General features: G+C 47.8%; 2 protein-coding genes and 1 long non-coding RNA gene across 9 annotated transcripts in view; 1 reads left to right on the forward strand and 2 right to left on the reverse strand.

The window, feature by feature from the left end:
- Smyd1 (SET and MYND domain containing 1) overlaps positions 1 to 5,307 on the reverse strand; it is a 33,310-nt gene extending 28,003 nt beyond the window's left edge. For 2 of the 3 annotated variants that reach the window (XM_078027920.1, XM_078027918.1), the window contains exons 1-2: positions 4,984 to 5,307; positions 4,685 to 4,893 (exon numbers count right to left, since the gene is read on the reverse strand). In XM_078027920.1, coding sequence (XP_077884046.1) covers positions 4,685 to 4,821 — 137 coding nt within the window. In that variant the 5' untranslated portion in view covers positions 4,822 to 4,893; positions 4,984 to 5,307. The remainder of the gene's footprint in view (positions 1 to 4,684; positions 4,894 to 4,983) is intronic. The other variant, XM_078027919.1, reaches the window with a different exon arrangement.
- Positions 5,308 to 8,252: 2,945 nt separating this feature from the next.
- Krcc1 (lysine rich coiled-coil 1) lies at positions 8,253 to 27,676 on the forward strand. 5 transcript variants are annotated; one of them, XM_005338432.5, is made up of 5 exons: positions 8,253 to 8,513; positions 19,773 to 19,879; positions 23,037 to 23,149; positions 23,844 to 23,901; positions 26,300 to 27,676. In XM_005338432.5, exons 2-5 carry the CDS (start codon positions 19,872 to 19,874, stop codon positions 27,096 to 27,098), a joined length of 978 nt encoding a protein of 325 aa, XP_005338489.1. In that variant the 5' UTR covers positions 8,253 to 8,513; positions 19,773 to 19,871; the 3' UTR covers positions 27,099 to 27,676. The 5 variants fall into 5 exon arrangements, with proteins under 5 accessions (XP_005338489.1, XP_021591006.1, XP_077884047.1 ...); XM_021735331.3 differs by having other exon boundaries at positions 8,253 to 8,489; XM_078027921.1 differs by lacking the exon at positions 8,253 to 8,513 and adding an exon at positions 14,226 to 14,451.
- Positions 12,843 to 14,211, reverse strand: LOC144368973 (uncharacterized). The gene is made up of 2 exons (XR_013428385.1): positions 13,359 to 14,211; positions 12,843 to 13,048 (listed from the first exon to the last, which is right to left on the reverse strand). It is a non-coding gene; the product is annotated as an uncharacterized LOC144368973 (long non-coding RNA).
- Positions 27,677 to 27,969: the final 293 nt, after the last annotated feature.

Below are 27,969 nucleotides of genomic sequence, written 5' to 3' on the forward strand. Positions count from 1 at the left end.
GAAAAAAAACTATTTCCAGGAGTTTATCTTCAAAAAATAATCAGACACCTATGGGAAGACTTACTAGGAAAGAGTAGGACCCCCCTTGATATCTGGTTAAATTAAGAAACGAGGGTCAACAAAAGGAGCACTACATGGGTGTGTAAAAGGTGTGGAAGGACATTCATGGTTTGGAATGTCACAACATGCTGTGAAGTAAAGAAAACAGGTTTCAGGGGAGCTGGGGTTGTGGCTCAGTGGTAGAGCATTTGCCTAGCATTTGTGAGGCACTGGGATCAAGCCTCAGCACCACATAAAGATAAATAAATAAAGGTATTATCCATCTACAACTAAAAAAAAATTAAAGATATTTTTAAAAAGAAATAGGTTTCAAAATAATTTCATCTCTTGAGAAAAAAAATATATACAACTCCACTACATTGAACCTAAAGTAACTAAGTGCACCACTTAATATTCTTTAGTTATTAGAAGTATTAAATGATTATTAAACACACCATTTGTATTTACCACTAAGAAACAAAAAAATTCTGCCTATTAAACTATAATGAACCATAGATTGTAGCATCCATCATGATGTTATTTGCTTATTTTTATTCATTTATTCACTCTTGTAGTGATTGAACCCAGGGCCTCAACATTTGCTAAGCACATGCTCTATCATTGAGCTATAACCCCGGCCTCACATGATGAACTTGGAGATGTTAAAATGAAATATATGTCCTGGAATTGATAAAATACTATATGTGACCCATATTCCTTCCATTCTAAAGCAAACTTCTTCCCCCGTATTTTACTACCTGGAATTTAACACCTTACAATCAGATGTACTTACTACCTCACATTCAAGGGAGTGCTTCTCCCAGCACCCTCTGCCCACATACACCCCATTGGGAGCAAGAGAATATTTTATATGCATTATATTTTCATGAGACAGACAGAAAGAGATACATCAGAATGTTAATTGTAGTTTTCTCCAAATGGTAGGATTTCAGATCATTTTAATTTCCCTCCTTTGTTTTTTTTTTTTACAATTTACAAATTTTCTAAAATAAAGTAGAAAAAAATCTAAACAGCAACAATCAATCCAGCATCACCAGTTCCCAGATCCACCCCACTGCAGAACAGCGAGGGCATGGGGCTAAGGTCCTGTGGGCTCCCTGTCCCTGTCTTCCCAGGACGTGGGAACCCTCAGAGGGGACAGCTAAAGGGCCTCTGCCAGCTCATCCCCAAACCAGTGTCTCACCACTTTAAAACTCTGTGTTCACAGAGGCTCCCTGCAAGTTTCCCTCCCCCACCACCTCACTCTCCCTCCTTTCTGGCACCCAGTCCCATGGAAGCACCCACAGGGGGCAAATGGACTTCATCCCAAAGCCAGTTCCCATTCCTGGGATGATGGGCAGTGGCCGCCAGAGTACCTGCTGGGAGGATTCTGAGACCAGACTGAAGTTCAGGGGGGGCAGGTGTGCCTGAGGGATTGGTCACACCTGCCAGGGACCATGGGACACACTGCACACTGCCGAGGCCTGAGAGAGTCCTCCCAGCTCTTGGTGTGCTCTCTGACATCAGCTCTCTGTGTCTCCCTGACCTCTAAGCAGATGCCTCATGTGTCCAGCCGGCAAAGGGGAAGACATCCTGAGCACACTGAAGACCTTGGCAGGCAGCTGTGAGGGCCAGGCTCAGCAGCATGAGCTAGACCAGCTCACCCCTGCCCTGGGCGGGAAAGTGGAATGCACGGCAGTGGAGACCCGCAAGCCAGCAAGGGCACGCACCTCGAGTGTCTGCCCTCCAAGGGACAGGGCAACAAGTCTCCCCTGATCAACCATCAGGGGGTGGAAGATGCGTGTGGCACACACAACACATAGCTCATTTATTTATTAATTAGGCAAAGCCACATGGATGAGAATGAACTTAAGAGTGAAGGAAGCAATTGGCACAAAACCACATGCATCGTTGTACCTTTGATTAAAAAGGAAATAGAAACCAAGTTGTATATGGCTTAGAAATATTCACCCTGTGAGTAAACTGTATGAGAAAAGCAGTAGAGTGTATGAGAAAAAGCTTAGGGTACCCTTGGGCTTTGGGCAGGCAGGACACAGGACTCAGAAGGGAGGTGAAGGGGCAGCAGGCTGGAGCACCCCAGGGGGAGCTGGTGGCCTCCCGTGCCCATTTCACACTGTGCTTCATCACAACAGGGTGTTACAGGATACGGTAGGCACCACCCATTAATTGAAGGAACTGATTTTCATTTAATGCACTACTCAACTAAAAACAGGCCTCATGCAGAAGGCCTGTCCTGCTGATCTGTGGACTAGAGCCTGTCACGTCTGCAGAGGGACTTCCTGTCCTACCTGCCCAGCTGTGTTTCTCTTGGGCAGTCTCTGAGCTTCAGCAGGAGCCCTCGATGGGCAAAGCCTTCCTCTCACCATTTCCAGGCTGTCTCGGGCATGAGATGCCCATAGAAACAGCTCCCTCCTCTGTACAGCGAGGAATTTGGGTGAATCACTTTCAAACACTATCTCTATTACATTTTCCCCATCAGTGTGTGTGTGTGTGTGTGTGTGTGTGTGTGTGTGTGTGTGTGTGTGTGTGTGTGTTGCTGGGGATCCTTCCCAGGGCCTCCTGTAGGCTAAACATGTGCCTGCCACTGAGCTATGCCCCAAGCCCCCTTTTAATCATTTTGGAGATCATTCACCCCCTTCACCCTCGACGACTGTAATGACAATATGAAATACTGTACAGCATTTTATCTGCAGCATGCTCCAAGGCTGTTTTTGTAGTTATTACTTCAAATTAATAACACATTATTCATAGTAACAGAGATACAGAAGCCATCTACACTTTTGATCCTCAGCAAGTGGCAGAACACGAAGTCCTTAACCTCTGTGTCCGTGAAGAGGGTATGTATGTTGCCCAGAGATAGGTAGTCATTAAATGAAAAATCCCCACAGCCATGTGGTCAGATCCCAGCTGTGTAGACAGATGCTGACACCTGGACACAACCAGCCGAGGAGACAACAGCGTGTAGAGAGCAGACACTCCGCCATGACGCACTTCTCCTCAAGCTTCTCTACAACTAAACGGTGCAACCCGCCCAGCTCCAGACACTCCTGGGAGGAGACTGGGCCCCAGATGGGCTCCGGGGAACCCAAAGCGTTAAGTGGGGGTGCTCTTTTAAGGTCAGGGGGCAGCCTGGCCCCAGAATAGGACCAGCAGTCCCAGACCCTGTGTTTCTGCATTTTGTGTTTTAACCAGCTGACTCCTTGTTGTATGTACACACACACACACACACACATAAACCCACATATACACACACACATACACACACCCACACACATACACACACACACATAAACCCACATACACACACCCACACACATACATACACAACACACACACGGACTGGTGAGGGAGACCTCACTCCATCCCCAGGGCCTGCTCTCTGACTTCCCCAGAGGACCTGCAGCAGGGAGAGGACACCCTGAGTGCCCAGCAAGGTGTCTCTGGAAAGCAGCGCCCATGCCCAGGATGGGCGGAGCCACAGCCAATCACAGGGACCAATGGGCCACATAAACATCAGGCAGGTCACACCAACTGCAGGCTCGGAAAGCATCATGTTCATTTAATTACCAGGCAGGGCTTTTGAAAACCAATTTTAAGAGCTAATTTAAAAGCGGCTGTTCTGAGGGGACAGGGTCATGGCAGACACTACTAAAACTGAAGGCAGCACTCTGATGGCCTGGGGGTGGCTCTTCCAGCCACACATCCAGAGAACAGCCACCAGCAATCAATGGCCACAGCCGGCCTCCCTGCCGAGGCTCGATGGCATGGAGAATCAGCAGGGCCTTCACAGGCTGAGCGCATGCCCTACACTGAGCCACACCCCAACTCCAGGAGTCACGAGTATAGGGGGCAGAACTCATCAGGCAGCTCAAACCCGGGGTCCACAGAGCAGCTGGACCAACGTGAACAGTGCTACGCATCCCTAAAGGAGGCAGGTCCCCAAGGATTGAAAGGAAGTGTCTAGAGCTTCCAGTCCCCCAGGAATGGCCGTCAGGAGTGTGTGGTGTGGGGAAAGGAGAGGTTCTAAAAGGGCATCTGAAGGAAGAGGCCATCTCTATAAAAAGAAACCAAGGCCACTTTGGTAAGTGCCAGTGACTGTATGTAATAACACAAGAACATTCTGGAAAGAAATACATTTAAATCATCACACAGGTTACCTCAGGAAAGACAGAAGGAACCAGGACTGGACAAGATTTTTGAAGGGCACATGGGTCCCTGTGTCACCTGTGTATTTACAGTTGATTTCTTCAAGTCTCAGCAATTCCTTGATTCTTGAACATATGTCCACAAGTCTTTGGCTTATTTAACGTATCAAAGGAAGTTTACAAGAGGGGTCTTCTGCCAGAAGGTGTCTGCTGCAGCACCACACCCACCTCTGCCCCTCAGCACCCACCCACAGCTGGGCCACGGGCACATGTTTCAGGAGGACGTTCAGGGGCCTCTGGTCACCTCCACCACCCTGAGTCCACAGCACATCTCAGGCAATGCTGGGGCCTCCAGAAGGGAGTTACCTGGCAGCAGTGCCACTTCGCTAAGAGGACCCCGTGGTCACCACCCCCTCCCTGGTGACCATGAGAGCCACCTATTTTAAAGTTTGGCACAAGCCAAAGCAAGGGTGCCATACCTGTCAAAGACCACAGCAGCATAAGCCCGCTCGGCAAAGATCACGTCTGCTGCCCAGAACTCCTTGGTGGCCTTCAGTCCCCGGCCTTTGCCCTCGGAGTTGAAGACCTCCACGTTCTCCATGCTCCCTATTGTCATCTCAGAGTCTGCGGGTGCACGGGGGATGTCAGCGCTGGGCCAAGCCCTTTGTCACTGCTGCTATTTCGGCACCTTCGGCATCCCAAAGAGCAGGACTATAAATGGACAGGCCACCTCCCCTTCCCTGCCCCCTTGGCCTTGGGCCCTCACCTCCCCCTCTACCTCGTTCCTGGAGGCAGGAGTACGCAGGCGAGAAGACAGCAGCAGGGCAAGGGTCTCACTTGTCACCCAGCACAGCGGAGAAAGCAGAAGATGCTGTGGGCGAGTGCAGCCCTGGGATGGGGCCTGACCAGTTCTGAAAGGTTCTTTGCAAAAAGAAGCTGTGTGCGTGTGCATGTGTCGGCTCAGCTGGAGCTGGAACAGGGAGCCAGGCAGGAGGGTATTTTTAGCAGCCAGATGCCTCTATCAATCAAGAGCAGACCTCCAGAGTGGCCCAAGGGAAGAGGAAAGGTGGCCTGCTGCTCTGGGACCCTTCAGCTGTCAGGCTCGAGTTTCCCAAGGCGGACGCTCCTCCCACCCCAGTCTCTCTGCCTGGTGGGACGCTGCTTAACAGAACTGCCCAGGTTCCAAGGGGCATTGCTCCTCTCCAGCACCTGGGGCTCCCAGTTATGCCCCCCCAGGTGGCATGGAGGTCCCAGGCATATCCCCCTCAGGTGGCATGGAGGTCCCAGGCATGCCCCCCCAGGTGGCATGGAGGTCCCAGGCATACCCCCCTAAGGTGGCATAGAGGTCCCAGGCATGCCCCCCCAGGTGGCATGGAGGTCCCAGGCATATCCCCCTCAGGTGGCATGGAGGTCCCAGGCATGCCCCCCTCAGGTGGCATGGAGGTCCCGGGTGTGCCCCCCCAGGTGGCATGGAGGTCCCAGGCATACCCCCCTAAGGTGGCATGGAGGTCCCAGGCATGCCCCCCCAGGTGGCATGGAGGTCCCGGGTGTGCTCCCCAGGTGACATGGAGATTCCTGGGGTGCCCACCAAGGTGGCATGGAGGTCCTGGGCGTACCCCACCCACGTGGCATGGAGGTGCCAGGCGTTCCCCCCCAGGTGGCATGGAGGTCCTGGGCATGTTCCCCCAGGTGGCATGGAGGTCCGAGGGTGTCTTGTCTTTAATATCACTGGCCATGCAGCTGTCTCAGAGGCAGGTTGGGCACAGGGAAGGCCGGCTTCACAAACCCGCCCCTGTCTCCATCCACCCATCAAACTCCCCTTAAACATCATCTACTTCCAGGAGAACACCAGTGTGCTCTGTCCTCCTCACCTGGTGCCAGGGCCGTGGAGGGACAGTTCTGAGATCCTCAGTGAACTAAGTGCCACTCTCCCTAGCCATCAGGCACATTTCACGGAAGCCAAAGAAAGGCCCAGGTCTGGAGATGTGGCTTATCCTCCCTGTAGTATTTCTAGTTTCTGGATACCTCCTGCCATGGTTTGAATGTGTCCCCAGAGTCCTTGTGTTGGACACCTAGTTCACAATGCAACAGTGTTGACACCCCTTTAGGGGGTGGGTGGTTCCCAAGGTCTCCACCCTTGTGAACACATTAAGGTTAGGGTTAGGGTTAGCGGGTAAGTGGTTCACAGGGTCTCCACCCTTGTGAGCACATTAAGGCCATTATCAAGGGAGTGGGTTAGTTATTTTGGGTTCCTGATGAAAGGATTGATAAAAGTTTGGCCTCTGTCTGTTGTCCACACCCCCGACCCCCCGCGCCTCTTGTTCTCTCTCCCTCCCTCCCGTCCTCCTTCTCTCTCTCCCTTCCTCTCTCTCTTCCTCTGATGCCTTCCACCATGTGGCAATGCAGCAAGAAGGCCCTCACTAGACGTGGCCCCTGGAGCCTGGACTTCACAAGCTCCAGTATCATGAGTCAGTAAGTTTTCTGTTACAAATTATCCAATCTCAGCCAATCATAGAGGTGCATGCCTGTAATCAGAGGTACTCAGGAGGTTGAAGCTTGAGGACCACAGTCCAAGGCCAGCCTAGGCAATCTAATGGGACTCTGTCTCAAAATTTTAAAAAATAAAAAATAAAAAAAAAGGTAAAGGCTGGGAATGTAGCTTAGCAGTAAAGGGTCTGTTAATGTCACCCTGACACAAAACCTAAGAGCAAGGTGACCGTCTCTACCTCGCCGACTTATTTGGGAGTTAAGTGAGGTCACATGGAAGGACAGAGCCTGGCACTTGGCACTTCATGTCACATCATTCAGCGAAGGCTCTTCTACTCTGTTTATTCTGTTCCATTGTCCTCCCCAGACTACCAAGCTGTGCAGGAGTTCTAATGGACCTTCAGGCAAGTTGCCTCTCCCCACTCTCCTGTAGCTCCGGATAGCACACCCCAAATCCTCTCAGATCACACATCCTGGTGTGGAGTTCTCCCGCAGCCCGACGGGCTGGACAGTATCTCGGTGGCTTCAAATGGATCCAAAGAGCACAAGAACTTAAGACGGTGAAAGCTGGTGCCTCAAAGAGTAAACATCACACACTCCCAAGAGAAAAAAAAAATATTATGGAGAAGACTAGTCGGCTTCCAGCGAAGTGCCCACACCCATGTTGCCTGGTGACAGCTGGTCCTCCCTCAGCCTGGCAGGGCCCTGTGCTCTTCTGTAGATGCTGGACTGGAACAGGTTCAGCCCAAGCTGTCATCGAGGACAAAGTGGACCCACCCGAGACCAGAGCTTGAGTTATATCCCTAGGTGCAACCTTACCAGATCAAAGACAGGAATACTGTTGAAGGCGGAATCAGGCCCCCAGGGATGTCCAGGCTCAAATCCCCAGAGCTCTGAACATACCTGACATAGGATGTCCATGGAGTGACTGTCTCCACGAACACTCATGCCAAGACAGGCAGGTGGTGCACACCTATAAACCCAGCACTAGAGGCTGAGTGAGGCATGAGGATGGCAAGTTCAAGGACAGCCTCAGCAATGTAGCAAGACTAAATTTTTAAAACTAAATTTTTTAAAAGGGCTGGGGATGTAGCTCAGTGATAGAATGCCCCTGGGTTCAATCCCAGGTATCATAAAAAAACAAACCAACAAGAAAACAGTGGTGAACGTGATCCCCACGTGAGGTATCAAAGCTTAATGGATCCAACAACGGCATCTGGAGATGGGAGTGCAGAGGGCAATCAAGGTCCAAGGAGGACTGAGGGTGGCCCTGGTCCAATGGCACTGGAGAGATGGACGTGGGGATGCTCTATTGACAACCTACGGTGCAGCATCCCCACCAGCGGGCAGGCCCTCACCAGATACAGCCACTCAGTCTTGAATTTCCCAGCCTTCAGAATCACAAGTGGAACACACTTTCTTTATAAGTGACTCAGTCTGTGTTATCCAGTTGTAGCATCGAGACACATGGCAAAGGGGACTTTGCAAATGTGATTGAATTAAGGATCTTGAGACACAAAGATTATCCTAGATTATCTGGGTGGGACCAATGTGATCACGGGGATCCCCATAAGAGCAAGGCAGGAGGGTCAGGGTCAGAGAAGGAGTCGTCACAATGGACGCCAGAGGGTCGGAGTCCGAGAGCTCTCTGGAGATTCAGTGCTGCTGACCATAAAAATGGAGGAAGGAGTCACGGGCAGAGAAGCGGCTGGAAAAGGCAGCGGAGCAGGCCCTCCCTCCCGCTCCTCCAGGACAGCGCAGCACTGTGACACCTTGATCTCAGCCGGCGAACCCCAGGTCTGGCTTCTGACCTCCAGAACTGTAAGATGATAACTTCATGCTTTTAAGTGACTAACTTTGTCCTGATTTGTTACCGTAGCGATGGGAAACTCACATATAAAGTATTGAAGTAGTCTCTCCACACAGTACATTTCACCTAAGGCTCTTCTGCTACTCTGAAAGGAAGTTCATACAGAGTGTAATTTACTAAAAAAAAAAAAAAAAAAAAAAAAAAAAAACCCACAATCAATTATTATCCCACCCTAATAAGGGGGGAAGAAAATAGAAAATGAAAGGTAACATAATAAATTAAAGTACCTTGTGGTGGGGCTGGGGCTGCGGCTCAGAGGTAGAGCACTGGTCTAGCATGCATGAAGCACTGCTTCGATCCTCAGCACCATATAAAAATAAAATAAAGGTATTGTGTCCACCTACAACTAAAAAATAAATGTTAATACCTTGATGGTAAATTAAGATGCCGGTTTGCTCACTATTCACATGCTTGGGTCCAACCGCAGTAGAGATGTGATGGAGTGGTCAGAACTGTGCACATCTGAGTGAAGCCCTGTATGGGTTGATCTGGGGACACAAACCCCACGCAGGGCACAGTGCCCAGGGCATGGCTTCCTAAGATGGTGGATGTCTCTTGGCACAATCTCCTCTATAATGTTCAGTGGATAATAGAACTTCTAAAAACTGCTCTATGATTCCATACAAAGCAGAATTCTGGACCAGGTGATTATAAACGGGGTTTTCACCTGCTGGAGAGGCACATCTGGCTATCTAAGCCTCTTGGGACAGGCAAGGGTTTTTCATTATCCAAGGCTGCTCCTTGCTTCCAGGACAGCCAGCATTTCTGGCCAGCATCAGAGAGTCAGGAGAGTTGGCCCCAGACCAGGCTGGTCGGGGGCAAAAGGCACCGGACCCTGCCAGGCCGAATGTGAGCACAGACCTGATGAAACAGCTCTGAGCCCATCTTCCCTGGCTGGCACCCCAGCTCCTCCAGTGTCTTTTCACCAGGATGCTGATCTTTCCTGGTGGCCCTGGATGGACAGCATCGTGCCTCTAGCACCTGGGGTCACTGTGATATCCAAAGACTCTCATCACATCTCTAAACTCTTCCCTGTGGTGGACTTGCCTCGTCTGGGAATGGCTGCTCCTTGTCTTCAGGAAAAGCAAATTCCAAATCCTCGGGATTTCTTGTCACCCTGGTAGAGGTCACCAGAGAAAGGCTACAGGAAGGACACCAGAGTTTTCTTGAACATCATACCTCATGAGGGATGGAAGAGGTAGGTTCATTCCACACCTCCTGAGAGATCCTCCAGGACCAGGGTGGCATATCTGCATGTGACTGTCACTTCAGGTCACAGAACTGAGCCTCCCAGGCCTTCAAATCACACTGCAGTTAAGGACCCTTTTCCATTCCACCATGCTGGGAGTTTTCCCATCGGAGATCACTTTAAAGGCACAGGGTCTCTTTCATGTGTGTCTGAATAAAGAAAAGGTGAGGCTGGGGAAAGGGAGACCACTTGAGCCCAAGGGCATCCAGAGCAGAAGAGGGGTCTGCAGTGCAGCAACAAGAATGACCCCATGGGGCAGATGCCTAGGCTGTCGCTATACCTCTGTGTCAGCAGAAATGCCCGCGTGTGCACATGCGTGCATGCGTGCGCACACACACACACATACGCACAAAGAACATTACCACGGCTACCCAATGCTCCCACACCCTAACAAGAGTTCAAGGCCATTGGCCATCCGTGGTGGAAGGAGGTGGTGAGGAGGAGGCCAGGCCTGAGGGCTGTTCTGGAGACAGCAGTCAGTACCATTTCATGAGATGAGCCAGGGGCTGCAAGTATCCTCGCAGCATAAGGAGGCACTCTGCTGGCTTACACGCACCTAGGCAGACTCTGTATCCAGAGCCTGCTGCAGCTCCCAGATGTTTGACCATAAACCTGTATTTACATGATCATCCTGAGCCTTGATGACACAGAGGCTTCAGAGTGACTAACTCCCCTCAGCTGGGTGGGTGACGATTCAGGGAATATGCACAAAAAGTATGAACATGGAGAGGGAAAACAGACCTACACAGTCTGTGATAGGTTTTGGATCTTTGGGAAGTTGGTGTGCCTGTGTGAATAGGGTGGCCACTGACCTACCACACCTGGGGAAAACTACTCCAGCCTTTGGGTCCCTGTTGAACCACGGGCCTGGGGAGAGCGCCGTCTAGTGGCCAGTCTAGGAACTGCAGGATTTTACATCTTCCCTGAGGCCTGCTGTAGTGACAGGAGTCCCACCCTCCGATGGGTCCCGACCTCTGCATCCCAGAACCTGGTACTGAGGTTCGTTGAGCTTTTTTTTCCCCTCCTTTTCTGTACTGGGAATCAAAGTCAGAGCCCGACGCTTCTTGGCAAGTAACTGTACACTGAGCTACATCCTCAGCCCTAACTTTCACTTAGGCCGGGGTCCTTTAGAATGGTTTGGGGAAAAAAAATTAAAGAATATTTTGTGACACACACACACAGAAAAATCACACAAAATTCAAATTTTAATGGCCATATATTTAATTTTATTAGAAAACAGCCACTGGATTTACATATTTTCTAAGGCTGCTTTCACACTTCAACAGCAGAGTTGAATAGAACACAGAGTCCCCAGAACCGAAAAAAACTTACTCTCTGGCATTGTTCAAAAAATGTTTGCCAAGCCTTGCTCAAACTAAAATGGCTGCATGCCTAGACACCTAGAAGAGGCTACAGGAGCTTTGCTGCTTCAACAGCCATCCCCTGGCTGCTGCATTCACTCATTTCAAAAGCAATGTCAGAGACACTATCAAAGAAAGGCTCTTGCGCACATCTAGCCCACACCTAGGATGAGCAGTGCAGGTTCTCTCCTCAATACTCATTATGTTCTATGCAGTTTCATCACTGAAAAACACATTCCCTCTGGTCCCTGTGTTCTCACAAAAATAAGTATGAAGCTGGGAATATAGTTCAGTAGTAGAGCACTTGCCTAACATGCATGAGGCCCTTGGTTTGGTCCCAATGCCCTGCCTCTAAGAAATCCTTAGGTTCAAACTGCTTTCCATCAGAGAATTCTTAAATTCCCTCATTCCACATGCACTTACCAGCACATGTAGCAAGCACTATAATCAGGGTCTGAGGCACATAGACCCACAAAATGTAGGGCCTGGCTTCAAGACATTGACCATTTAAAGGAGATTATGGGCCACATGAGGTAGCACACACCTGTTATTACAGGGACATGAGAGATTGAGGCAGGAGGACTGCAAGTTCAAGGCCAGCCTCAGCAATTTAGACAGGCCCTAAGCAACCTAGCAAGACTCTGTTTCAAAATTTAAAAGAAAATTTTAAAGGGATGGGTATATAGCTCAGTTGATAGAGTGCTTGCCTTGCATGCACAGGTCCTGGGTGCAATCCCCAGCACCACAAAGAAAGGGGAGGCTAAGGATGTGGCTCAGTATATAGCACCCCAGATTCAAACCCAAGTACTGCAAATAAATAAATAATAAAGGGGATTATGGAAAAGCATGTGAAGATGGTTAAAGAGAGTAGGAGACAAAGAGAAAATCTTATCCAGGTGAAAATGAGGAACCAGGGCGATCTTCCAAAGAAGGGTAGAGGAAGAAGAAAGGGGAAATCAGAACTGGAGGAGACCAGCCTACGCCCAAGGACCCAGAGAGGTGGACATGGAGAGACAGCAGGACACATAGAGCACACAACTGCACTAGTCTGGTCCCAGGCCTTTCATGTCCAGTGACTCGTGTGCATTGGAAAGAGATTCTACTAGCAAGTCGTTTGAATGCTTGGAATTGCCCTTTGAGGTGGGAACTAGTGCCTTTTGGAAGATAAGAAATGGAGGTCCTGAGAAGAAATGTGGCTAAGAGCTCCTACTGAAGACACAGCATCATCTCCTCCATAGGAACCACCACTCATGTGCACGAGGCTTCACGAGGGCCCTGATGCAGCACCCTCTGTGAGAACAAACCTGGGAAACAGCTCCCGTCCAAGGAGAATGGCTGGGGAATGAAGACTGCGTTCACAGGATGGAATGCTGCTAAACTGGAAAGTGGAGACAAATTCCAGAGGAATAAGCAGGATGTATAATAACATTTATGTAAAATTCTAAGTCATGCAAATCAATATTCCATATATATACCGTAAAATTATGAAACAATGCGTGTGAATGAGAAATGCTGGATTTAGGAAGTAGGGTCCCAAGGGAGTGAGACCCCAGGTTTGGTCCCAAAAATACAACAAAATAAGATAGCATGCTTGCTTCTACTCTTACCTCTCTCTGGAGAGAGCATTACAGGAGTAGGGAGCAAATAAAAAAAGTTTAGTAACACAGTAGTGGAGTATTTGTAGTAATCATAAAAGTTTAATGTTGTAGAATCATAAGGTGAGTGCTGGGTGGGGCTTGAGGGCAGTGGGAGAGAATGAGATCAGGGCGTGCACAGCTGACAGGACTCAGTCTGACTTTTCCCCACTAACAATGGAGAGCCAATTATGACTTCTTTATTGAATCCTCAGCAGCAACATGAGCATCGACTGTAGCTGCTGAAATCAAAAGGCAGATCTTAGCGTGTTTCAATCAAAAGAGGCGAGACGTGAAACAGGCAGTATCATTGTGACAGGAATGCAGAGGTCACCAGGGGAACGTTTTTTGCGCAGCCTATCAGGAAAAACGCCAATCAAGGAGAAAATGGGTGGAGCATTGTCCATCAGGGAACTAAATAAATCACAGCTACTTGCGACTGCGCAGACGGTTAACCCCGCGTTAAGTGAAACAAGTCCCAGGATGCTTCACACAGGGACAAGTAGCCTTACGAGTTGACAAAAGCAACCTAACATAGATGTGAACACATACGTGTGCTACGTGTGTACGACAGAGAGGAGAGAGGCAGTGATGACTGCAAACAGGGGTGCTGCTTTGGATAGAGCCTCGTGCCGTGCACTGCACACATATCCGTGCGTGTGCTGCACGTCTATGCTCAAACCCTGAAAAAGAGCGGGGAGAGGTCACTTAGGGTGCCCTGAAGACAACAGTCCCGACTAAGGATTGCGCCTCCTCTACGTTGGGTATTAAAGTGAGTAATGGGCTGGGGATGTGGCTCAAGCGGTAGCGCACTTGCCTGGCATGCGTGCGGCCCCGGTTTCGATCCTCAGCACCACATACAAACAAAGATGTTGTGTCCGCCGAGAACTAAAAAAATAAAATAAAATATTAAAAATTCTCTCTCTCTCTCTCTTTAAAAAAAAATAAAAAATAAAGTGCGATGCGTCGTGCAGGTGGAAGGCACGCGCGTCCCCGGGTCTCCAGCCTCAGCAGCTGTCCCTTCCTCCAATGGAAAGGCGGAACCACAGCCCAGAGGCCTTGTGCCAGCCGAGCCCGCGCGGCGCTCGCAGGGGGCGGGGCACTCGGGAGGGCGTGGCGCGGGGGACTGCCGAAAACCGGGCCGCTCAGGGATCGGGGAAAGAGGGAGGGCGTGGCGCGGGGGACTTCCGAGTGCAGAGCCGCGCAGAGGGCGGGGCAGGAAGGGTAGGGCCGCGCAGGGGGCGGGGCACGCCGAAAGCGGGGCCGTGCAGGGGGCGGGGCACACGGTAGGGCGTGGCGCGGGAGACTGTCCAGAGCGGGGCCGCTCAGGGGGCGGGGCAGCAAGAGGGTGGGGCCGCTAAGGGGGCGGGGCACGCGGGAGGGCGTGGCGCAGGGGGGGCTGGCAAGAGCGGGGCCGCGCAGGCGCCGGAGCGCGCTCGGCCGCCATGGCGCCGGCGCCGCCCAGTCAGCCACCGGTGGTGGCAGCGACTTCCCCTCGGGAAACCGGGTCTCCGCCTCTTGCTCCCGGCCCGCCTGCTCCGGGCTGCGGCGGCGTCCCCGCCTCTCCGCCACCCGCTGCGCGGCCGGGCCGCGGCGCTGGCGGGGCGGGGGCCGCAGTTGTCGACGCCGCCCCGCCTCCGAGAAGGTGAGTTCCTGCCGGGCGGCGGCGGCCGCCTCGTCCCTCGCCCTGCCTCGCCGCCCGTGGCCCGGAAGGTGCCATGCCGCGGCGCAGGGGTCGGAGGGCGGGCCCAGCGGGCCCAGCCCCGTCCCGACGCCGCCTGCACCTCGGCGCGCTCCTGCGGGGCCGCGGTGGAGCTGGACGCCGGGCGGGCCGGGCCGAGCGGGACGGGTCTGCCCCAGGAGCCCGGGCGTCCCGGGCGCTGGGCGGGAGAGGTGGGCACGCCTGTCCGCAGGGCGCTGGTCCTCGTGCAGGCAGGGCCCTGTGTCCCCGGCTCGGTCCCCCCTCGGAGACCGGCCCCGCTGACCAATCCAGAGGAGTGGCTCGCAGGCCCCGGACACACCTCCCAGAAGGACCGAGGAGCAGTTCGAAGGGGCGGTCGGGGTGCGCCCCGGGACAGCAGGCTTGTCCTGGGGCGGCGGCTAGAGCAGAGAATCCAGCGCTTCTGCAGGGACCCAGCCTCAGCCTGGGCTCAGTGGAGGGGCGCTCGCCTGGCACCTGTGCGGCCCTGGATCTGATCCTCAGCAATGCATATAATTAAATAAAATAAAGGTCCATCATCAACTAAAAAATATATTCAAAAAAATGTCTTTTACAGGGATCTGGAGAGTTTTTACAGTTATCACCAACATGTTTCCTGTAACACACAGTTTCTTGCCTGTCCCGGTGTAAGAGACTTGGGTTCCTCCAAGTACCCTCCACTGCGGACAGCCCGCCTGTAGGCGGCGGGAATAGGCTGCAAAACGTCCACAGGTGATTTCAGGGAGGGGCGCTTGCTGGGTCACCCTAAGTCACTTTGTTTATGCAGAAAGATAATGGAGTTCATATTAAAGAGTGTTTTAGGACCCTTTTACTAGGAGTGACACCATAAATGTAATAACTATAAAAATACTTTATTGTGATGTGTATATTTTGTGCGCTATTCCATAATCTTATTTCACTTTGGAGAAATGACCAAGGAATAAAATAACTCTTAAAACATTTTTATAAGCAGTGAATTATAAATTCCATTCCCTATATATATGCTAATTAGAATTCCATTACAATCAAATGAGTGTCTTCAGTCAGCCTGAATTAGTATGGCTGTTCTGATTTGAAACAAAAGAACAACAAAAAAAATCAGAAACATCAGATTTTTATCACTTCGTCCCCTCAGAAAGGTGATTGAGCCACTGAGGTGCATCCCAGTCTTTTTTATTTTATTGGAGGCAGTCTGAGTTGCCCAGGCTGGCCATACCCTTCTCAAGCTGGAGGTCACAGGCATCTGCTGCCATGCCTGGCTGAAATATATATTTTTTTCTTTTACACCAAAACTTCCCGTCAGTGTGTCTGAACAGCTTATGGGTGTCAGGAGAGATGCAAGTCAGTGTGGCTTCATGGCCAACCCATAAGACGTGCAAACAGCACTTCATGGAAAATTAACTTTTTGCCAAACATGGCATTTGGGTGTTTGTTTTGGTTTTTGCAGTGACTTTAAATGTGTGCAGAAAACATTAATAGGTGTCAGTCCATGTGGTACCAACAGTCACCTTTCTGAATCACTTTGGGTGGTAAATGAGAGCACTGGAGTAGGAGTCTTGATTTGTCCCAGGCCCTGGTGCTAGTCTCTCCACTCACTCTATGGCCCTGAGTAAGTCCCCAGTTCTTTGAACTTGACTTTGTCATCTGTTGAGTAGGGCAGCTGGACTAGCCCAGTGGTTCTCAACCAAGGGTCATTTTACCACCTACCCACCCTTGTCCCCAAGAGGATATTGGGTAATGTCTGGAGACATTTGCTTGTCGCACTACTGGACAGGGAGGGGCATAGTGAGTGAGGGCAGGTTCTAAGGGCATCTTTTTACTGTGGACCAGAAATGCCACAAACATCCTAAAAGTACACTGGACAACCTACACACAGCACAATATCATCTTACTGAGAATGTCAGTGGTGTGCACTACAGGAGCCTGCACTGTCCAGACTTTGACACCAACAGCTGAGCAGCTCCACCCAACACGCTCTCCTCAGTGGTTGTGTGCTAAACAGTGACTCATTAAACACGAAACTCGCCTGTGACCCCGTCAGACCTGTAGAGTGATGAACTCGCCTGAGTCAGGGTGGAGGTCCTTCCTGTGGACTTGAAAAGCAAAATATAATTGTTACCTAAAAATACATCTTGTCACCTTTATTTCAAGTTAATATCCTTCATTAGCCACTTGACATAGTCCCAAAAGTGTTTTAAAAAATATAACATATCTAATATGGTAAATATTAGATATGTTATAGTTTTTAAAACACTATTGGGACTCAATATTTAAAGTTTAAAAAATATATTGCCAGCCCTTTTTATTTTTATACTATGAGATAGGGTCTCTATAAGTTGCTGAGGGTGACTCTGAACTTGTGATTGTCCTGCCTTCTGAGTCACCAGGATTACAGGCTTATGCCACAAGCCCAGCTTATATTTTTATTTTACATAGTTATAAAAGCTTATTATTTCACATAGTTATAAATAGTTGCCAGCTATGATCATAGATAAACAAGAAGAGGAAAACAAGATACTTTACTTAATATCTTTTTTTTAAAGAACTTGTTAGAAGAGTTCTCCAAATGTTATCAAAGAATTATTCGGTTCCCAGTTATTAAAATTTCTTTCTCACTTTCAAAATCCTAATAGTACCATTAAAACTGACTTGATGCTCATAGTCACAGCTACCCAGAAAGTTGAGGCAGGCAGATCACTTGGTCCCAAGAGTTCAAAGCCAGCCTGGGCGACATAGATCCTGTCTCAAGGGGGTGGGGGATCACATCACCATGGACAGTTCTTTATGAATTCTGAATCCTGACGTTCTAATCAAGCACAGTGGCACATACCTGTAATCCCAACAGTGGGAGGCTGAGGCAGAAGGATCTTGAGTTTGAGGGTAGCCTCAGCAACTTAGCAAGATCCTGTGACAAAATAAATGGGGGAAAAAAAAAGGTCTAAAGCTGCAGCTCAGTTCTAAAGCACCCCAGGGCTCAAGCCCGGAACCAAAAGGAGGAAAGAGAAGTTTATAAACCTATGTCGTTACTTTTTTTGTCTTGTTACTTTAAAAACGAGTACAACTATATATTTTAAAACAACTCAAAACTAAGAGAGATGATATATGACATACATTTTACTCATCAAGTTCTTCCTAAATTGGTTCTGATGTACAATTATTATCTTGAGCACATATTTTTAAGCAAACCTTTTAAAATCTATACACTGGTACTGAAATTAAGCTTAGTTTGAATATATACAGTATAATGTAAATACTTCAGGAGATTTAGTTTACAAGGTCATATTTTTTTGCAAAAATTAGCATAATACAGGCATATCTGAAGCAAAATTTAAATATTCACCCCTATCTTATTCCCATTAAATTTACTGTGTACCTTTTTAGATTTTTTTTTTCTTTATCAGTACTGGGGACTGAACCTAGAGGTGTTCTAACAGTGAGCTGCGTCCCCAGTGCTTATTACTTTGAGACAGGGTCTTAGAGCTCAGCCTCGGCTTCCTGAGTGCTGGGATTATAGGAGCGCACCCTTACACAGCCTTCAGGTTTTCTCTGCACAATTTTAGCTAGCACATAGATTGGATTGTCAAATCAGGCTCACATGAGTCAGTAATAAAAGCCAGGATTAAGGTTTAGTGATTATTTAAAGGATACAGGCAACTGGGAGATTCCAGTGAATCAGAAGAGCATGTGGTACATGAAAGCTCTCTCCAGGCTATGTCCCCTAGTTGGTCCTGTGTCCCTGACCCAGGATAATAGATAAGGTTTTTAAGTGAGTTTCACTTCACAAGGTGGATTGTGAATCAGCTTCTTGTAGTATGGCTTATGTGATGTTATTCACAAAACAGTGCCTTATCAATTTTGGATTTATTTACTGCCAGTGACTCTTTGCCAGGGACATCTTACTAATGGGACTCGGAGAGGGGGTTTTTTCCTCCTAGCAACTACCATTAAGCTCTTTTTCCCCCATTATTTTTTTATTGGTGCTTTATAATTGCACATAATGGAAGGATTTGTTGTTAAATATTCTTAGTTGCTATGATCAGGCTCTTAATTCCGGGGCCCAGGAGACCTGGAGGCTAGGAATTCCCGTGTCTAGGTGCCAGCCTTTGTCGAAGACCTTCTTGCTACATCATTCCAGGGCAGAGGGCAGCCATGTGTGGAGGGATCACACTACGACCTGACCCCCTGTATAACTGGTATCAATCTCTTGTGAAGGAGAAGCCCTCCTGACCTCAAACCTCCCTTTAGGCCCCTGCCTCCCAACACGGTTGCTTTGGGAATTAAGTTTTCCACACATTTTAGGGGAACATGTTAAGACCATAGTAGATCCTAATTATAAACTGGCAAACTTCTGTAAAATAAATTTAAACTGTTAGGAACTTTATATTGAAGTTCAATTCTCAGTATTAATGTAGTCGTTTTGGGATAAAATACTTATTATGAGGAAAAAATGTTTCGCACATGTTCTAGAAGTTATATGTAAAGTATAGCTTTAAGGGGCTTGAGGAGCCTATTCAATGAGATTTGTGTGGGTACATTTATAGCAACTGTGGGGAGGACATTAGTGCTGTGGGGTCATCTTGGAGTGTCTGCAGGGGATTGGACCTCCCCAAATAGAGCAAAATCCACAGTCTTTCAACTGTGTCTGATAAAATGCCATGGTATCTACACACAGCCCGCACATATCCTTCAGTGCTGTAAGTCACCTCTAGATGCTCATATACCAGATACATGTAGATGCTTGTAATCAGTGGAGATACTATATTGTTTAGGAAATAACAAGAAAAAAAAAAGGTCTGTACGTGTTCGGATAGACATTCAAACACATCCAACTACGGTCGGTTGGGTCCGAGGATGTGGACCCACAGACATGGAGGGCCTGCTGCAGCTGAAGTCAGCAGCACCATAAAGTGGGCTACATTTCTTGTGATTGCTCTAAAACAAAACACCAGGATGATCTCTTACTCTTCAATATCGGTATTCCAGATCACGTCCCAGAAGTCCAGGTCCCACAATGCCCCTTAACCTTTCCTTCAGAGCAGTATTCTGAACCAAATCAAAATGTGTCCGTATTAGAGATTTACTAAATGTTTTCACATTAAAATTGCTGTTCTAATGAGCACAAGAAGCTATTGCTGTCACCTGTAAGCACTTGGGAAATGAAGATTTGGGATGGTTCACAAAATGATGCTACTAGCTGAAGGTCAGAAACATTGCCTTAGGTGTTTAATCTGATCCTCTGTCTTTGCCTCCCTTTACTTCCTCTATAGGGACCACGTTAAATGAACAAAGACTGAACTGTCACAGATACTTTTTTATAAAAGGCCTCCGTGGACTATTGCTTCAGTCTGACTGATAAACAAGTTCCTATGATGAGGTAGGTCGAACATAAAGAGAACAGGACCTCCAGAAGCTTAAATGGAGCAGGGAACTTCAGAGTGTCATCTATTTAATCCTTACAAGAACCCTGTGAAGGAGGTGCCCCTGTCCTCTTGACAGATGGTGGGACTGGCTCAAGAGTGACTTACCCCTTTGGAATTAGGGTTTAAACTCAAGTCTTCGTAACTCCAAAATTCTTTTGCTTTCCCCATGTCTTCCACTGGATCCAGAAAGCCCCTGAATCCTTAGTTCTTATAGTATCATAAAGCTTGAGCAGGAACCTATTAATCTGGATCAAGGCCCAAAAAAGGCTTCCCTTGTAGTAGTTGAAGGTTATGAATATGATATGTAGCAGTCTCACCCTTGACCTAGGCTTTTGTGTGTGTTTTTTGTTTAGAATGTTTATTCTTAGAATATAAGAGTGTTAAAAACAGAAGGTAAACATTTACTAGTCAGTCAGGCACGGTGGCACACATCTGTAATCCCAGAAACTTGGGAGGCTGAGGCAGGAAGATCACAAGTTCCAGGCCAGCCTCAGCAACTTAGCAAGACACTGTCTCAAAAACTAAAAATGGCTGAGGAAGTGGCTCAGTGGTAAAGCATCCCTGGGTTTAATCCCCGGTAACCAAAAAAAAAAAAAAAAAAAAAACACAAAATCCATTGGCCCTATTTTCTTAGTTTATAGCCAAAGAAACTGAGATCCAGAAGAGAGGGATTCTCCTTAACTAGTCATGGGCATGACAGAGCCTGCAGGTGAGATGCAATCCTGCCCGTGCCCATTCCCTTTGTGGGTGGGGCTCCCTGTGTAGTCTTCCCTGCTTGGGGATCTCCTGGAGAAAGGGCGGTCTTGTACTCTCCTGCTTTGCCTAGCACAGGAAGCCATCTTTCCCACGCTGACCCTTTCAATCTCGTAAGACCGGACAAGCTGTTGGATCTCTTAGGTCTGGTACCTGCAGACCAGGAGTACTGGACACATTTACTGACCTGAAGCACAAAGCCAGCTCTGCAGCTCTGAAGAGTAGCTCTATTTTCACCCACCAGTGAGCTTGTAGGAACTGCGGTTTAGTTCATGTAAGGCTGAGATAGAGCACCATGATTGCAGGCACGTCTTGGCCTGGGATCGAGTAGACTCAGGTCTCCGCTCTCCTATGACTTGTTACCTCTCTGTTCTCTCAACCTGCAGAGTGGGGTTGATGATCTGTGTGTTGCCATAGTTGTGAGTATGTCTAGTCTGATCCTTTCCCCACAGCAAAAGCCAGGACTGTTGAAGACATAACCACAAAACTATAAAGTAACAGTCAATGTAGGAAGGCATGTAAATACAAGACAATAAAAACCACTTGCAGCTGTACTCTGAAAATGTTTGCATCTCCTTCTCCCTATATCAACGCTTTAGTTACATGGTCAGTTTAAACTAATTTGGAGATTTGCCCTGGCTTAAACCTCCAGAGGCCTCTTCATCCTACTTACGGGAGATTGGAGATAGGCAGTGCCAGGCACCTGCAACAGCTCCATGATGTGTGTCATGGAGAGGACCAGATGGGTCCTTGGGGCACTGGCTCCCCTCCCCATGCCCAGGATGCTGAGCTCCGCCCAGGTGTCTCATTCCAGCAGCAGGAGGAAGGAGCTCTGCTGCAGCCCTACATGGCCTTAAGCTTTCTTTCAGAATTTATTCAGATGACCGAATCTTTAAGAGTGGCCAGGAAATGTCATCTTCTAACTAGACATATTGCCTAAAGTTTGTTACTAAGGAAGGGCAAAGTATTTTGAGAAGCATCTAGTCATTTCTCATAAGTTGGAACATAGCTAGGTACAGTGACACATGCCTGTGATCTCAGTGATTTAGAAGCCGAGGCAGGAGGATCACAAGTTTAGGGCCAGCCTGGGCAACTTAACAAGACCCTGTGTTAAAGTAAAAAATGATAAAGACTTGAGGATATAGCCAGTGGTAAAAACCCCCTGGTTCAAGAAACAAAAACCAATAAAAACATAAAAATTAATGGCTTCTAAAGCTGGCCATGGGCACAAACTTATAGTCCCCACTACATGGGAGGCTGAGGCAGGAGGATCTCTTGAGATCAAGAGTTCGGTCCAGCCTAGGTAACATAGCAAGTCTATGTCTTTTTTTTTTTTTTTTTTTTTTTGGAGGGGGGAACCAGAGATTGAACTCCAGGGCACTCAACCACTGAGCCACATCCCCAGCTCTATTTTGTATTTTGTTTAGAGACAGGGTCTCACTGAGTTGCTTAGCACTCAACTTTGTTAAGGCTGGTTTTGAACTCACGATCCTCCTGTCTCAGCCTCCTGAGCTCCTTGGACCACAAGCATGCACCACTACACCTGGCTAAGACTCTGTCTCAAGAAAAAAGAGGGGCTGGGGTTGTGGCTTGCCTAGCATGTGTGAAGCACTGGGTTAGACCCTCAGCATCACATATAAATAAATAAAAGGTATTGTGTTTAAAAAAAGAGAAAGAAAAAGAAAGAAAGAAAACCGACTGACTTCTAAATTGGAGGACTCTTTCTCCCGACTCCCCTTCCCCCTCCCCCAGTACTGGGGTACTCTACTACCGAACTTCATCTTGGCTCTTTTTATTGTTTGAGACAGGATCTGCTAAATTGGGCAGGCTAGACTCAAATTTTCAATCTCTTGCCTCAGCCTCCTTAATCCCTGGGATTATAGGTATGTGCCACAATGCCTAGCTTGAATTGTTTAATTTTTTTAATTTTTTAATTATAGATGGACACAATGTCTTTATTTTACTTTATATCATGCTGAGGATCAAACCCAGTGCCTCACGAAGAACTGCCAGGCAGAACTATCAGGTGGCCGCTCTACTTGTAAACCACAACCCCACCCAAATTTTTGTTTTTAATTGAACCCAGGGGCACTCCACCACTGAGTCACATCCCCAGCTCTATTTTGTATTTTATTTAGAGACAGGGACTCACTGAGTTGCTTAGGGCCTCACTAAGTTGCTGACTTTGAACTCACAATCCTGTCTCAGCCTCCCAAGCTGCTGAGATTACAGGCATGTGACATCTCGCCTGGCTCCAAATTATTTAATCTTTATAACAAAATTGTGCTTTGTTCCAGGTGAGCAAGAATAGAGTATTACACAATACAGAGTTGTAATCTTCTGCATCATGTTTTTTAGCTCACAGATTCTTGCACAGCCTCACTATTTGAAGAAAGTTCATTCTGAAAATCTGAAGCAGTTAATGGGTAAATATGATCAGGTATCTCCACCAAGTTCTCAGCCTGAGAAGGGTAAGCTTTTGTTCACCTCTTCATCCCCATCTGTGCCCTCTGCAGTGTTTGGGGACCAGCTTCTTTCACTTAGTATAGTGTCCTCATGTTCCTCTACGACATACTATGTATCAGTACTGCATTCCTTTTTATCGTTGAATAATATTCCATTGTATGAATGTACCACATTTTGTTTTAGTTGATGGAAATTGGGATTGTTTCCACTTTGTATTACTAATAGTATTTATTCCATTGCACAGTCGTAACACCATTTAGCTTATCCATTCACCTATTAATGACATTTTCTTTCTTTCTGGAGCTGTTACAAATGAAATTACTGTAAACATTGATGTCCAAGCCTTTGTGTAGACATAGATCTCCTTTTCTTTGGAGTAAATATCTAGGAGTGATATAAACTGGATCATTTGGTAAATGTATGTGTGATTTCTTAAGAAACTGCCTGTGATGGTTTGAATGTGAGGTGTCCCCCCAAAGCTCATGTGTGAGACAATGCAAAGAGGCTTAGAGGATCATGAGAGTCTTACCAAGTTAGTGAACTACTCCCTGATGGGATGAGCTGTGTGGTAGGGTGTGGCTGGCGAAGATGGGAGATGGGAGGTGGGTGTGCCCTTGAGGTATATTTTTGCACCTGGTGAGTGGAGTCTCTGCTTCCTGACATAATTCCTGAGCCCCTTCCTCCGCCACACTCTTCCAGCCTCACCTTGTGCCCTGAGGAAGGAGCCAGCTGTCTGTGGACTGAGACCTCTGAAAACGTGAGCCCCCAATTACACTTTTTCTCCTTAAAATTGCTCTTGCCAGGTCTTTTGGTCACAGCAACAAAAAAGCTGACTGAAGCTCTGCCAGACTAGTGAGTTGCAGTAGCCATGCCTGTGGTCCCAATGGACCAGGCTGAAGCAGGAGGATCACAAGTTCAAGGCCGACCTGGACAACTTAATCCTGTCTCGAAATATAAAATAAAAAGGACTTGGGGGGCTGGGGCTGGGGCTCAGCAGTAAAGCACTCACCTAGCATGTTTCGAGGCCCTGGGTCTGATCCTCGGCACCACATAAAAATAAATAAAATATATTGTTTATCTACCTACAACTGAAAAGTAAATTTTAAAAAAAGGACTGAGGATTATGTAGCTCTGTGGTAGAACACCTCTGGGCTTAGCCCCAATGCCTGATTTCAAAGTGATGGTGCCCTTTTCTACCCCTCAGCCCCTCCCAGGAGCTCCAGCTGTCCACTCTCATGAGAGGGGCACTGCAGTCTTCACTTCAGGCCATCTTCACTTCAGGCGTCCTGGAGGGTGGGGATGGCTCCCTGTGGTTTCACTTCACGTTTCCCTTTTCTTTCCTTTTTTTTTTTTTTTTTTAATAATAACACTAGGGATTGAACTGAGGGATGTATGCTTTACCACTGGACTACATCACTAGCCCTTTTTAGTGTTTGAGACAGAGTCTTGCCAAGTTGCTTAGTGCCTCACCAAGTTGCTAAGGCTGGCCTCAAACTTGTGATCCTCCTGCCTCAGCCTCCCAAGTCCCTGGGATTATAGGCATGGGCCACTGCACCAGCTTAGTTCACATTTTCTTTTTATTTTTTTTTCCTGTATTTTCTATTAGTGCATTATAGGGGTACATAATGGTGAGGTTTGTCTTTACATAGTTTACATTTTCTTGATATTGATCTTCAACATCTTTTCATGTGTTTATTGGCCATTTCTATTTATTCTTTTCAGAAATATTTCTTAAAATAGTTTGCCTATATTTAACCATTTGTTATTTTATTATCCTAGTCAGAATTTTTGTGCTATTTACATGGAATAGGAGCTGATTTTTGTAACTCACCCAATTGGGTTTCATTTAGAGAAAAGTGGATTTCATTGGCAAGAGAAGAGCTGGTCAGCAGTGACTCTAGAGTGCTGTGTGGCTTGCTCTTGTGAAAGGGGAAATGCAGCTCTGCACAGGGTTACTGCTGTCTCCTGCCTTACAGGTGAAACCTCACCGATAGCACCCAGGGCATTATCATTCCCTAGTGTACTTTCTGCTGCTTAATCAGGGCTTGAGGTGGAAGAAGAGAGAGAATCAGGAATCCTGTTGCTTGTCCCCTCTCCCCTGCAAAAAGAATCTGACAAACAAGCAGAAAAACACACAGCCAAGCAGGCCTGAGATGCAGCTACCTGGAGGCCAGGGCAGGAGACCACAGGGTGGGGCCACCTACAGCCTGGTGAGCCCTGTCTCAGTGAAAACAGACTAGGGCTGGGCACGTGGCTCAGTGTGAGAACGCCTTCCTGCCTTCCTCGCCTGCTCCAGGCCCTGTGCTCCATCGCCGGGACCACAGACAATCCCCTCCTAGGTTCCTCCTGACACTCTCTACACCAGGTGTCCCCAAGTGCCGTCTCCTTGGTTTCCTCCCTCAGCCCTCACATCAGTACTTTGAGAGAACAAACCAGAAGGTATTCTAGAATGCTTTTCCCACCAATCAGAAGTAACGGAATGAAACCCTAGCGCTGGGCAGGAGAAACAGAACTCTGTTCCCTCATATGCCTTCATGCCCTATACCCGAGTAGTTTTCGTCTTAGAGCTGAATTTCTGATTTCGAGCATCCCCAAACTGTTTCACAAACATCCTTTTATTTTATTTTCATATATAAATTTTTTTTATTTGTGATTAGTCATCCTTTTATTATTAAGCCTTACAGTACGTAGTCAGGTGAGTATGTGTTTTCATTTTTTTTTTTTTTGAGTAAACTGAACAAGTTAAAGATCAGACTACTTCTCAGTGATTCTAGGACTTTTGTGAGAAAACACATACAGGAAACTGATTAATAGAGCTTCAGAAACTATCTAACCCATCAGAGGGGGCCACCACTCGTGGTTCTTCCCTACACGTCCGTATGTGTCTTCATCTCAGTCCTGTGACAGGTCTTCTGTCAGCCCCCTCTGCCTCTTCCTTCCATGGTGGAGAGGGTGAAGGTCCCCCTGAGTGGCCTGGGAGGTATGTGACCATGCTAATGCCACTTTTTGGCCTATATTGTCATAATGTTTAACATTTATGATGAAGGAAGTTTTAATTTGTTTAGGCTTCTTTGTTTTTCAAAGCTCTTTTCAAGAGCAAAGGAAATATTCAGAACAAAATTATCTAGTAGGATTTTCTTCCATCTCTTCTACAGGGAATCCCTTTTTGCCAACCTAATGAAGCATTCAAAGTCATATGACTCTTTTCAAGATGAGCTTGAAGATTACATTAAAGTGCAGAAAGCCAGAGGCTTAGAGCCAAAGACTTGTTTCAGGAAGATGAGAGAGGGCTACCTGGAAACCTGTGGGCACAGAGAGGAGGTCGACTCCAGAGCCAGGTACAGAATGTCTGACCAGAGACCACCACCTGGACTTGTCCAGACCCACCCAAGATCATGCAGTACTCTACAGATAGTGGACGGCCAGTTACCTCAGTGCCTGCCAGCTCAGGACGGCAGGCTGAGACCAGAGTCCCTGAGCATCTCTCAGCTCCCCAAGCACTGCTTCTTAGGGACACCAGTGCCCAGGAACCTTAGTCAGCGAGAGTACAATTGTGGCTCTTATGACTTGGAGTCCAGTGTTCACAGGCACCTCTCTTCAGGAAACAGCCCCAGCGCCCGTCCAGCCGGCCACAAGCAGGCGCATCAGAAGAGGAAAAGGCACCCCGAGGAGGTTGGAGAGGAGGCAGAGGAGAAGCAGCCCAAGCACCGTAGAAAAAGAGGTTCTGAGGAACTGGGTTTGGGCAGACACAGGAGCATCCAAAGAAAGAAAGCAAAGGTGGAGACGGAAGCCACGCAGGTCAGTGCAGGAAAGCCCAAGAGCCGGAAGGAGAGAAAGAGCCGAGCGGCGGCCTCGAGGAAAAAGGACCGCAAGCACAGAAAAGCCAGCAAGGACCAAGGCCAGGAGAGGACCGAGGAGGAAATGCTCTGGGACCAGTCCATCCTCGGGTTCTGAAGCAAGCGCCGGCGCTGGTCCTCCGGGGTGGCCCTGAAGACAGGGTTGCAGAGCTGGTTATGGTGCTGGTATACACAGGGCTTCCTTTGTGATCAGGCCCTGTTAGATTCCTACCAGGCCACAGACGTGCAGCGTTTCGTGTGCCTGCTCCCCAAGGGGGAGTCACCGTTTCTCCTTTTCTAAAAGCACTATTATGTTGTTCTTACACAATGGGTTTCTCTTTAGGAGAGTGATTCTGCTTTTATTCATCAAACTGCTAGGATGGGATTATTTCCCTTGGGAGATCATTTATTTTAAATTTGAGGATGAACAGACTTTGCAGAATCTGTTTCTTGGTTGGGATTGTTTTAGTTTTGAGGGGGATTTTTTTTTAAGTTGATTGATTTTTCTCTATGCAGCAATTTAGATTTTTTTCCTTTGTTAGCGCTAATGGCATTATATTTTCTAGGTTGGAAAGTGGAAAATAAATATAATAATAGTAAGATAATGTTTCATATAGTTTTAAAAGTTTTGAAGCGTCTCAATAAAAAATCAGTTTATATTCTGGAAATGTTTATAATAAAGTGTTCTAATTTCTACACGTTGTTCTGTGTCAGTGGTCTGTTCCCCTCAGTGATGAGTTTCCTTGGCGAGTGGAAGAGCAAAATAACAACAGGACAGTTTGTACGTAAGCAGCCAGATCTTTGGAGTGGGACACTTCAGAGTTGTAGAAGGTCTTTATCTTCTATACCAAGCATATTCATATTTGAACTCAGTTTTCAGAAGAGAAATGTGTGACTAATTTTCCAGATAGTTGACCCTGAAGAGATGGGAATGTTTAAGGTGAAATGCCATTCATTCCCCCATCCTGACAACGCTGTAGGGACATCAG

The sequence above is a fragment of the Ictidomys tridecemlineatus genome, chromosome 12, assembly GCF_052094955.1.
Source record: "Ictidomys tridecemlineatus isolate mIctTri1 chromosome 12, mIctTri1.hap1, whole genome shotgun sequence".
Taxonomy (NCBI): Eukaryota; Metazoa; Chordata; class Mammalia; order Rodentia; family Sciuridae; genus Ictidomys; species Ictidomys tridecemlineatus.